Source organism: Fukomys damarensis, unplaced genomic scaffold, assembly GCF_012274545.1.
Source record: "Fukomys damarensis isolate Sample0158 unplaced genomic scaffold, DMR_v1.0_HiC HiC_scaffold_31, whole genome shotgun sequence".
Lineage (NCBI taxonomy): Eukaryota > Metazoa > Chordata > Mammalia > Rodentia > Bathyergidae > Fukomys > Fukomys damarensis.
Window position 1 is genome coordinate 5,475,313 of NW_022900943.1, and position 13,177 is coordinate 5,488,489.

General features: G+C 45.2%; 1 protein-coding gene across 1 annotated transcript in view; it reads right to left on the reverse strand.

The window, feature by feature from the left end:
• Positions 1 to 149: 149 nt before the first annotated feature.
• LOC104866769 overlaps positions 150 to 13,177 on the reverse strand; it is a 14,734-nt gene continuing 1,706 nt past the window's right edge. Inside the window, exons 2-3 of the mRNA XM_010630973.2 lie at positions 6,095 to 6,196; positions 150 to 2,052 (exon numbers count right to left, since the gene is read on the reverse strand). Of these exons, the coding sequence (XP_010629275.1) occupies positions 1,721 to 2,052; positions 6,095 to 6,196 (434 nt within the window). The 3' untranslated portion in view covers positions 150 to 1,720. The remainder of the gene's footprint in view (positions 2,053 to 6,094; positions 6,197 to 13,177) is intronic.

Here is a 13,177-nt window from a genome sequence, read left to right on the forward strand (position 1 = left end):
ATATATATATATAGCTACTTTGAATAAATGAGCAATGAGATAGAAGGATTGTGCAAATATAAATATTTTGATGCTCCCAGATTAAATGCATTGTTTATATTAAAACAGCAGCGTAGGGAAGGAAAGGGCAAGAGAGAATAGAGGGGAGATATGATCAAATCAGAGTGTGCATGTACAGAAATGTCACAAGGAAACCTGTTATCTGTACTATTAACGTGTGTTATAATTATAAAAACTGCTGAAAATCGGAACCAATGTATATTTCTTTAATAATTAAGTTATTAATTACTCACAGTTTCTTACATACTCACTGACAAGTTATCTGTAGTAAACCCGCCCAGATGCCAGCATTAGGTTGTAGACTTTTTGCCTTTCCAATTAACTAGCTGCCTAGGTGGTTGGCTTGCCCAGGAAAGGGGGGGACTTTGGATCTCTTTGTTAGCTTTCACAAGGGAACAGCCACTTAACTCACATCACACATGCCCAAGTGGCATGCTTGTAGCATCCGTAAGGGCCTGGGGAAGCAGGTCCTTCTTACAGTGTGGCTTGGGGTGTAAATGGGAGTAACATTAGGGGAGGGGAATCTGACAACAGCTATTAAAATGAAATGCTCAAACTCTTGACCCAATAATAATTCACCTTCTGGGAATTCATCATAAAGAAAGATTCCCCAAACTGCTGAAAGATGTTTAAGTATAAAGTGATGTTTGGGTTGGGAAACACTTTGCAACAGGGAGTATGGGACAGAACCCAAGTGTGCACAGGCAATTGGTTAGGAAAGTATGGTTCAGCGTGCAGCACAGCACCATGGAGCCACAGAAAAGAAGATTTAAAACAACGTCACTCTTTATAGACTAACATGGAAAGACACGGAAGACATTGCCAGCCAGGGAACACGCTTCTGGGTTGTAAGAGTACAATCCCTTTTTGTGAAATAATAAATGTTAATGTATGTCTTGGAAAAAAGAGAATGGCTTTTCTCGACGATAAGGGATTATGGAAGATTTTCACTCACTATGCTATAAATTATAATATTCCAAGTTATTTATGCATGCAGATGTATGCAACCATGCAACCACGTAAATGTATATGCCATTACTTTTGTGGTCAGAACAACAACAAAATTTCTATGGCTTGGTCCTCTGAGTCTCATGGGAAAAGTCCAGATCCACCAACTTCACTATAAAACAAAACTCAGCCACCCTGGGACAGTGATACCATGTAATAAAAGTGAGGCCCAGGCAGGAAAATTCTTCCAGTCTTTACATCCATAAGTGGTGGTAATAATGAGTCCACAACTAAGTCTTCTTTCAAGGAGGAGCTGAAGTAAATAAATGTAAACCACAGCCACTTTTTGAACCACTGCTGTATTTCAAAAAGGACAGCAGACAGCCAGAGACTCAACCTAGCTTGTCTCCAAGATGGCCTGACGGGATGGTGGCCTGTCCATGGAGGACAAAAGGGAGTGTCCGTTTAAATGGTGTACTTTTATCAGGCTAAAGTGTGGTACAGTGTTTCTATCCATTTCTCTTGGGAGGAGTCTGTAGCTTGTGCAATTAAAGGGAAACATTACAAATATAAATTCGGGACCAGGCCCCTCTGAGAAGCAGAATTTCTTCCTTGGCTTCGCGGTGGGCTTCAGGGAAACATCCACTCTGGCTCAGCGTTCTGAAGCCCAGGCGGCCAGGCCGTGACAGGGACTCTCCCTGTTCCCTAAGAATCACCCTGCTGAAGTGTCTTGCTCAGCTCGTACATGGGCCGGTGTGGTGTGGCTAGCGGCCGGGACCCTGGCGATTCGGAGGACAGGAGTGCCCTGGAGAAGCTCTCTTTGTTGCTGATGGCAGACACCCAGTTCTCGATGCTCATAAAAACGTGGCAGTCGGTGTGGGGAAAGATATATTAGGTCATCGATCTGGATTGGGGTCCAAGGCAGGAAGGTTTTCTGTGGTCGTCCAAGCTTTCGTCCAGGCCGCTCTGAAATGTTGCTGGAGCCCAGCTCCTCTCCTCGCTGTGCCTCTCTTCCAGTTCCTGGGCAGATGTTGAGGTGCTTGACTAAAAAAGAAAAGGGCTTTTAGAGCTGGAGCTGCACAACTGCTTCGTTGTATCCATTCATCTAGTTTCTAATGGGGGGCTCCCCACGAAGAAAACAATTTAGGGTAAAGCAGGCCTTTGTCTCAGCGCAAAGTTGCCATAGAGAAACAAATCATGGAATTTTTCCAGTTCCTTCTACTTCTACTTCGGTGGTGAGTCTGTTTTTAGCTTTAGGGAAAAAACAGAGGCTCTCCTTTGGCAGCATCATCAAGAGAGAGTACTATTTAGAAGTTGATTTTTGTTTGAGGAAATAAAGCATCACCTTGTCTTTCCTGCAAACACTTATTTTGAATCTGTTTGTCTTTGTCTTTGGAAAACCTGAGTGTGTCCCAAATTTTCATGTTAGGCTCTTGTGGGGCTACAAACACAGGGAATTTTCAAATGAAGCTTTTATTTTTGCACATTTTCCTTTAGCTTCCATTTTGAATGGCCCTAGTTTTCTGAAGGAGGCGATTCTTTCCAATAAGCAGTGCTGCATCCTGGCTGCTGTGGTAGAGCAAGGAGAGGTTTGTTTTAGGCTGCACAGAGAATGGATTCCACTTAACACTGTTGTCTGATAGTGTGCGCTCTAGGTCCTGAATGAAATCATCTGTGTGCCTGACATGTGCTGTGGATTGTTTGTTACTGAGAAAATGCCAGAAATATTCTCCTAGTGATAAGCAATACTAATAGCAAATATGAAAGTGCTAAACAATAATATTGTACTTGAAAGTCCATTTCCATTTTAATTTAAGACCAGCAAGTACCAGTTTAGTTTAGCTAACGGTGTCAGTATTCACGAGGGGCTGTTTAACAACAACCAAACCTTACTTGTAGAGTTGCACTTCAGTTCTGAAGGCTGGGCTTCCAGCTATCCCACTATCAGAAAACTGACCATAAAATATTATCTGACTTAAACTTATCTGCATTTAATTAGATTAGAAAGTTGACTGGGAAATCATCCAAAATGTGTTCATCAAAAAAATGAAAGTATTTGCAAGTGGAGGAAAGAAAGATTATAGAGAACCAAATTAATTTGAAACCTCTTGAACCTGGGGAAAAAAACTAAAAATAGCAAAGGCAGAAGGTAAGAGAATTTGATTTTTATGTTTAAAACAGTTCAAAATAATAGGTCTAGCTCTCAGAATTTTTGCGACATGGTCCTTTCACAAAAATGTTGGTCTTCAAATAAAAATTCCCAAGAGTACAAAACTATCAAAAGTACACTATTATTGCAAATCACCACAAAATATTTTTTCCAACCTAATTTACCAAAGATTTTTTTGTATGATTTGTGAATGTACTTCAACATCATCTCAGAAAGAATTTTATTTATTTTTTGGTGGGGGGTAGTAGCAAGGATTGAACTCGGGGCCTTGTGCTTGTGAGGCAGGTGATCTCAGAAAGAATTTTAAACTTAAATCATGCACCAAACAGATTATTTTTAGGAAAAATAATGAAATTACATGAATTTAAAATGATTCAGAAATTATGGAATACATAATGAGAAGTTAATAGAGTACCACTAGTGAGTTCAATAACGTAAATTATACTAAACTCACTAGTGGAATATAAGTTGTAAGCTCTTAAATGGATGGATATCTATCTGAATAAAATGCTTTCAATAAGTGTTTGTGGAACAAATGGACATATTGAATTGAGGTAGAGAGCAGATTTTCACTAACTGGTATACCTTTTGCTGATTGTCTTTTATTAGCTATGCCTAAATCAGATAGTAACTGATCAAATCATAGTAGGTTATATATTTTTAATTTTGAAAATGAGCAGTTTCAACATGAACATGTCTATAACAGTTAGGAACTGGGTTTAAAATGAAAAGAAATTAAGTGGTTTGTGTAAGTAAGAAAAAAAATCCAGTGGTGAAAAAGATCCAGTTTCTCAAACAATATTGACAGGAATGTCTCCCCTCAGACCCATACTTTACCCATACTTTATGTTTTTATTTGTACGCAAATACAGTGGCAAGGAGGGAAGACTTTGCCACCCCTGCTGATTTCCCACTGTGTTGCCTTGGGTCTCATGACGGTGCATTCATTTTGTGTGGTTGCCATAACAAATCACCAAAAACTGGATGGCTTAAAACAATAGTGACCATTCCTTCACATTTCTAGACGCTCTGGGTCTGAATTTGAGCTGTCAGCAGAGGGATGCTACTCTCGGTGGCTATGGAGGAGATTCTATTTCCTGTCTCTTCCAGGAAGATTTGGATTGTGGCCTCTCTCTCTGCAGTCACATTGCCTCCCCTTCCCCTCTGTGTGTTTGTGTCAAATCACCCTCCACCTCTGTCCTGGAAAGGCACATGGGACTGTATTTAGGACCCCCTGGGAGAAATCAGGATGATTTCATTCAAAATCCTTAATTACAGCTGCCAGGACCTTTTTCCAAATAAGGTTACATTCACAGGTTCCAGGGACAGGGATATGTTTTGGGGGGGCACCACTCAATGCAGTCCAGGTGGTAACTGTTTAATAGTCTCTTTGTGAGGAAAGGAGAAGCCCAGATAAAAAACATCATGTAAGTCTGGCCACCGTAGCCTATTTCAAGCTATCAAAGGCAGGTTCCTGAACATGGGGTTGGGAAGAGATGCACAGTAGCACGTCTCTGTGTCACTGTGCACATTGCCACTGTAACAGATCCAACAGGTACAAGTAGTGTCAAGAGCCTAGACAATAGTAAAATGCAATTGAATGATTAGGAAGTAATAAGGTGTGAATACTGCCTTCAGTTTTCACATAATTCATTTATGGTTCTATGCTTTAAAATTTAACGACTGTGATTAACAACCGATTCACCAGATTTCTGAGAGTTAACCAGTGGATTAATTGGGTAGAATACACCCATTGGCAAGGCCTGCATCCTAGAGTCTAGGATTTTAATGTCAGCAATATGCAAATACATGCACTGAAATTACTATTGGTGTTTCCTTAACAGGAAGTTGGAATGCTGTTGCCTAAAGGCAAAGAAAAATGAGGGGAAGGAAATCCACCTCAGTATCATTGATTAAACATATTTTAATGCTTTCAAAGTAAGGGAAAAAAGTCTGAAAAATTCAAAACATGATATCTATATTGTGGCTATACATGACCCTGCAAGTCACTCTTTCCATCTAAGGAAAAGTCATTCATTTTTGCATTCTCATTTTAGGTATCTTTTAAAAAAATCTGTTTCCCCAGCCTGGTCACATTTTTTCAAAGGTGATTAAGTTTGGGAAAAGAGAGATTTAAATAATACTAACAGCTTTATTGAGATATCACTCACACACTCTGCAATTCATCCCTTTAAGGGACCGAATTCAGTAGTTTTTAATGCATTCGCCAAGTCAGACAATCTACACGTCAGTTGTAGAACATAAGAAACCACCCTCCTCTGCTATCACCCTCCAGCGCACCCACCCTTTCCCAGGCTCTTGGTCAGCATGATGTGTTGTTGTAAGGTTCGTCCACGGCATCACACGTCTCAGTCTCATCTGTTTTGCTTGCTGAATAATATTCCAGAGTATTACTATGCCACATTCATCAGATGACAGGCAGTGGAGCTCTTTTCCCTCTCTGGCTATTATGCAAATGCTGCTTTGAACACTCATACGCCCGTTTTTTTTATGTGGGCATAAGTTTCGGTTTTTCTTGAATCGATGGCTTGCAAGCTAACATTTTTAGCTAATTCCCTTATTTTCCGTATGGTGAAGGGAACTATCAGAACTTAACTCAAAAGGCCACAAATAGAATTGCATACTTAACCATTGCAGCACCACCCCCGACCCTGCTGTTTCTGGGAGGGCAGGAGAAGGGGGCTGTCTGTCAGGAGAAAGCAGAGTTGGCCCGATTTGGGGCTCGCAGGCTCCAGAGCAGATGTGACTGGATTTCCTGTGGACGCCTGTGTCTCGGTACTTAGCCCATCACTGTGTCCCTGTGGGGGCTCTCCATATGCAGAGGACAGAGAATAGTAAACATAGAATCCTATTTTCTGATCTGGAAATTAGAGTCATAAGATTTGGAAAACTTACAGAAAAGAAGGGGGAAAACTAGCTTCCCTGATGCAGACCAGTGGAGAGTTTCCTTTCTCTGGAGCATGATTTGGGGAAAGTCCTTCCATGTGTCCTGCAGGCCTGCAATAAAAAAGAGGGCTCTATATTAATTTATATAGCAACTTTCTTCCAAGAAATGCAGAGCGTCTCAAACAGTCTTTCACTCATTCCCCTAAGGGAGTTTGCATAATGTGCATAAGAAATGACTTCTTTTAAAATTTACACTCTTCAGTCAGACCCAGCAGAAATAGAACTAGAAAAGCAGACTTCCTGACTAAACATTCCACTATCGTACTTTTCAGTGAGCTTCTATAAATCAAGGTATATCCTTAAAAACAGTACCTCCCCATTACATCCTCAAGACTCTCCTCACTGATGACTCCTGTTCCTTTAACCAAGAGCACAGCTTTCCCTTCCAAATCAGAATCAGCGGGGTGGGCGTGTGCCATATAAAGGTAGGACATCATTTATCTCCAGTGATGTGCCCAGGACTGCCAAGGCTCTCAGTCTGACAGCCCAGGCTTTCCTCTCCATCCCAGACCTCCTAACTCAACCTCAAATGAGAATCGGAGACTCCTAGGGCTGGCTGAACACAGGAGCCTACAAACTCAAGCTGGAAACCGGCGACTAATCCATCCCACTGTTGCTTCTTGTAGTGTCTGTGTTATTTTTCCGTGGGGCAGCACTGCTTGGTATCCTGGTTGGCATCCTTGGCTCTGGGTTCCCAGAGCCCAGCTCAAGCCTGAGTGGCTGAGCCCGGGAGAGCTTCCGCAGCTGCCACACACAGGCGAGCTCATCCTGAACCCCAGCCTTTCAGCTCCTATGTTGGGCCTTCCCTTGAGATGTTCATATTGGGACGTCCACAGTGCTCAACGTGAAGTAGAAGTCTTGGTTGGGCCACAGGAGGCCGTGTGGAATCTCAGTGGATGACACTTGGGGAATCTTCTGGGCATCATCATTTATTTGCCAGTGATTATCGAGGAATGAGAAGTCTCAATCCAGTTACCAATAAAAGGAAGCAAGGCAGTGTCCCTTGCTGCTCTAGCACTAAACACATTTTGCTGGACACTCCTAAGCTCAGCATGCACATTGGTTGTCTTAGCCACTTCCTCACTGCTGGGACTCAATACCCAACACCGATAAATTAAAGGAGGAGCGGTTTAATCCGGCTCCTGAGTTTTAGTGATTTCAGCCTTTGCATGGCTGCTGGCATGGTGGAAGGGCCTGGATGAAGGAAAGATGCCACTCCTTGGTGGACAGGAAACAGAGAGAGAAAAAAGGGGTACAGGAGGGAGATGCACCGTTCCAGGTTGTGCTTTTAGGGACTGCCCCTTCTGACCAGAGCCACTTCCTAACAGCAAGTCAGCTACATCACCCCATAATCCAGTCATCTTCCAAAATCTCTGCCTCTAAGTGCACAAGGCTTTGGGGGACATTTAGATACAAATCATAACACCATATTTAAATTTTATGTTCTTGGTCAACCAGGGCTGGTTTTGTTATTGGCAATCAGCGCAACATGAAAGAGCAAGTCCCTTTTTGAAAATTTAAGAATGTCAAGGGCTGCAGATTTAGCTCAGTGGTTCCGCTGCACATGGACCTGAGTTTGATCCTTGGTACAAAAAAAAAAAAAAAAAAAAAAAAAAAAAAAAAAAAAAAAGTCGAGATAATAGTAGAGTATTAAAACAAACCTGTAATCTCAGTTTTGTAGAAAGCTGAGACAAGAGAATCACAACTTTCAGGCCAGACTGTTCAGCTCTGTAAGCCCTGACTCAAAAATAAGTTTAAAAAATGGTCTGGGAATGTTAGTTGCTTGGGGACTCCTGGATTCACTCTCTGTTACAGAGCAGAGAGAGAGAGAGAGGCCAGAAACACAAGCCACTTTGAAGTATGGGATCCCATGTGTGACACACTGGTGAAGTTAGCTAGCTCTGCTGCAATAGTTAAGGAGAAAAAAAATCCTTAAACTAGAAAACCTGGTGACCTAAGATTTGTGTGTTCAAATGGCCCCCCAAAATTGGTTGGTTCCAAATAGTAACTTCCGTTCATTGGTTGGAGTTTCCATAACAAAATGCCACAAACTGGGTAGCTTACATGAAGGAAAGTTATTTTCTCACAATCCTGCAGGCTCTCATCTGAGAACAACATATCAGGAAGTCTGGTTTCTTCCAAGGCTTTGCTCTTGGCTTGTAAATGGCTGCCTTCTCTGCCTCCCTTCACATGGTCGCCCCTCTGGACATGTCTGCCTCCTAAACTTTTCTTATAAGGACCCTGAGCTTGAGTCTGCCTCACTCTAACCTAGTTATCCCTTTAAAGGGCCTGTCTTCAAATACAGTCACATCCAGAGGTGCTGGGGGATAACACCCCAACATATGAATTCTGCACTCCCCTGCCCCCCAAATGGCCTCCTACACAAGGTCTCCCCTCCCCGAGGCAAGAGTCAGCGCCCATCTGTATCTCGCTGGTGCTGCTCCTCCCAGCCTGGCTCACCTCTCCAGAGGGGTCTGCTCCTCCCCTGCGGCACATGGGATGGGACACTTATGGAACCATAGCTGCACCTGTAAGGCCAAAGTCACTGCTTGTGGGATGTTCCTCCCAGGATACCAATTTCCTTAAAAAACAAAACTGTGCCCATTCCATAGAGACAATGCTTCACGTGCAATACAGAAGGTACAAGGAAGAAACAGGGGTGAGGTATAGCTGACCGTTCACCTCACAGATGACACACGGAAGCTTCAGGAGTGGAAAACTCAGCAATGGGGCAATTCTCCAGGACTAGCCCTACTCCCATTGCCAGGCTGTGTAAGCCACGGCCCTAAATTCCAATGGAAACCCAATGAGTAGCCCTTCAAAGATAACGTACTCCCAAATGGTCTTTGTACTTATTTGTAGAAAAATGTTAGCCAGATTATAGCTAGACTCTGCTAATTTGGGGGAAGATTTGGTCTTGTGCCTGGAACTACTGAAACATGTATTCACACCTACCACATCCGACACTTAGTAGCAGAATTTCTAGCGCAACACTTCAGTGCTTTATTTTTAAAAGAAATAGCAGAGATTGAAGTCCTGCTCACCCTGCAGCTTTTCTGCAGAATGCTCCTTCCGCAAAATGTTGGGGGGCAGAGGCAAGCTTCTCTGTCCAAAAGAGCTGCATTCTTCCTTTTTCAAATCTTTGCTCAGAATCAGGAAATGCATGATGCAGAAGCATATAACATTTGCACCTGCATATAAATTTTTTAAAGTCATATTTGCAAGGTTCTGAGAAAAAGGGGTGCCATATGATGATTACTGAATGTGTCCCAATATTAAAGCTGAGAACATATCTTAAACGCATCTTACTCTAAACTCCTTGGCGTTAAGACAAGGAGAAGATTCTAAAATGTTGAATGATTTGGCCCAAGCCAGAATTCCACCCAAAATTCAGGTCTTTTCTTTGAGGCCCGTGTATTTCTCACCCCACTGGGCTACTTTTAAACAGATACTCTTCTGCTGGCCTAAATTGCATGCAGAAACAGTGCATGTGTACACACACACACACACACACACACACACACACACACGAGCTTGCTGTCTCTGCATCGGAATCCCTATTTAGACTCCAGAGTTGAGAAATCAAAGGCTATTTCAGTTGCAGCTCCCTTAGCAAACTGAGGACAAGGTCTGAGGCGCAGCCGTCTCCAGCTGGTCCCTGTTCTCTGTCTGTTGTCCACAGGTCTCCATGCAGCTCGCTGGCACCGGCTGCCAGCCTGACACCAGGGGGCGCAGCGTCCTCTGTCCTGACAGACCTTGAAGCCGGGCTCTGAAGCCAGGCAGGGTCTTGGAGAAAGTCTGACTTCCCCTCCTTCAGTTTCTCATTATAGACAGGTCACTTCCCAGCCCCTCCGTGTACTACAGACATTCTCCGTCCTTTCCGACAGCTCGCAGCCTCTGTCCCCCCAATCTCCCATGGCACATGGTACAGGGTCCTCTGCTCTGCAATGCCTAGGAGACCAGTGGCCGGCGGCCGGCACCTCTCCTCCCTCCTAGCCCGGGATGTGTTTAGCAATTCTCCCAGAATGAAGAACCCTCAAAGGCAGGACGTGCTTCCTGGGAGAACTGCTGTACCCATCCTCTATCCCTCCCCTTTCCACTCACAGAAAATAACAAAGTAAATAGCTCATTCTGGAAAGCTTACAGCTTTCTGGGCTCATCTTTCAGGCCCGCTCTGCCTGCCCCTGAAAGCACTGAGAACCCTGGGAGTGGGCACCTACCAAAGGCACAGCCTTATGCACCTTCCCACCGTACCTCTGCTCTGTTCCACCTCCTGTGCCCCCACGCAGAATACATGGCTCCTTGATCCTTACCAACTTGATTCAACAAAGAAATACACTCCACGCTTGCTGAAATCTCCTAATTCCAAAGACTCCATGCTCCCATTTTTGGTGGATATGTAAACACCCTTTCTCCACTTTGACATATCCCTAACCCCTGGACACAATCCCACATGGAATGCAAACCTTCAAGCGCCAAAAACATCCATTTTACAAAGAACCCTCAATCTCCACTGCTTCAAATTGAAGGGCCACAGAGGCCCTTGGGGCCTTTGAAAAACTGCTGCTATATTTACATAAGAGAGGCTGAGCATCTCAAGTCAGCTCTCTGTCTCCCAACAACCCTCAGAGAGACACGGGGAAAGAAAACCACATCTTAAGAGGCCTCCTCCAGTCCTGGACCTGGTACAGAATGGAGGCTGTGCAGGGTGGTGACAGGATGTGGTAGGGCCACCTGTTGAACTGCAACCAAGCCCCAGGCCCGAAGGGAACACAGTGACACTGTGATTACAAGGTCACAAGCACCTAAGAAGTCCTGGCTCTGTTTCTGAAAATACACAGCATTGGTGGGACCTTAGATAAGACAGGAGGAAGGCGAAGGAAGGTGACCTCATGCACCTGTTTCCTCCTGCTCACCTGGGCTAGTGTGGCACCCGGGGCAGTGTGGAGTCTGGAAACAGGCAGCCCTGGCTGCTTAGACTGAGTCTTTCATCTACCAGATACTCAGACCCCCCTGTAAATACAAACCCGAGATGTTACCCTGGGAAAGGGAGTGTAGTGGGACACTTTTACTTTCATTTTATGCTCTTTTGTATTATTTGTAGTATTTTTATTTATGCATATATTCCCTTTGAAAGCTCACTTGTATGCTCACTCCAAGTTGTGGTAAGATGACTTATGGAGCGTGTCTGGCACAGCACATGGCCAGGCGCACAGCTGATGCTCACGGAATAGTAGTTTATTGTACTATCATAAAGAGCCAGCAATCAATCAGACTTCAGATGGAGAGACCCAGGGGCGGCTGCAGACCCTGCATGGGCTTCCTGCATGCCCTTCAGTAAGTCAGTTCTCTCTCTCCGCCCCTCAGATTCCTCATCTGTAACATGACAAGGCACAGGTCAGCTGGTTTGGGAAGTGGTGACATCACCACACCACCACCACCACCACCAGTGCCCAAGGCACCTTCAAAACTGTCACAGCTGTTGCTAGGGAGGTCTATCAGGCTTGTGCCCCCCAAGCAGAAACTCTTGCTAAGGGAAGACAGGAAGAAAGGCTGCAGACAGCTGAGCACATTCAACTCAAACCAAGCACAGAAAGTTAGGACGCTATGTGGTATCATCATCTTAGGGCAGGAGATGGGGAAGGAAGACCAAGCTTTCTTTGGGTGTGGTGGGCACCGTGATCAACCCAAACGGGAGAGATGCCCTGGCTGGCTATGTGGTGTGTGAAAGGGCATGATTCAAGGTCTGAGCATCCTGGCCACGCCAGAGCCAGCCCGGGTCCTGCTTAGGAAAATGTGGGCTCCGTGCCGGCACAAGGCTGAGAGCAGATTTTCCCCAGCACATCCGGGAGCAAAGCAGCCTTTCTGATCCACGAGCTTCGGACAAAACCTGAAGAACCACATACAAGAGCTGTGCTGAAACCCCTCTAAAGTTTCTCTCAGCGACCAGTTTCACTGAACAACAGCCAGGAGGGAGACCAGGGCACAGGGGTTCAAACGTTCAGATGCCAACCTTTCTTTCCTCCCGTGGCAGCTGATTTGGGGAGACCTGTTTTGGTACATCCCAGTTCTTGAAAAATCAGAGATTTTGTTCCTGGAATACAACCGAATCCTTTCCCACGCTTCTAGGAAGAGGAGCTTTTCCTAGTAGTCTTTGCCAGAACTCGGCCTTCAGAGGAGGGGGAGCAGGTAGCCTCCCAGTAGGAAGGCTGCAACTTTCTTTTTGCCCCGCGGTCTCCTTCCTATTTACAGCAGCACCGCCCGTCATGTCAGCTTCGTGCCAATATCTGCAGGCAGGAAGGTTTTCTGACATTATAAAGGGCAAGGCACTTAGAGCAGATGGGAAGCCCTTCCCAACACCGCGGGGCACAGCAGAGAGGGGTTACACCCTCACCCCGGCAGGATTCCCTAGCTCTGGCTCTGGGGTCAGCACCCCGAAGACATCTATCTATCTTCACACTGAACAGGAAGGTGTGCAGTTCCCACATCGCAGAATTACCTGGCTGCGCCTGTTAAAATCGCATCGCCCACTGAAGTCCAAGTTGTCACTCCCTAAAAGGGAGGCGTGTTTTTAATTCTTGAAGGACCCGAAATAACGGTATCAGAGTATGCAGATACCTACAAGTCTGTCCCCCCCACCATGGGGCTTTGACATCTAAGAGTTGGCTGGGGAGGGATTTGCACCCACGCGCGGGCAGGGAGCAACAACACCGCCCGATCTCCAGAGGCAAAGCCAAATAAATAATAAGAACAGCTTCCACCGTCACGTTCTGATAAAACCTGTACTCTGAAATCTGGTGCTTTGAGAGCAAAGCCCTCCGTGGTATTTTACAGGTCACTTTCACAGGCAGTGCAGAAGGTCTGGCCACTTGTTCCGATGCCTGCGCGCTTGCTTTTCTAGGCGGTTCGGTTCTTCCCCGAGAGTTCGCATCTCTAATAAGGAGCGCTGTTTGTTGTCCCCGGGTCAGCGTCCGGGACTGCGCTGAAACGCAGCCGAGCGCAGCGGGGCGAAGACGGGGCCGGCAGTCCGGC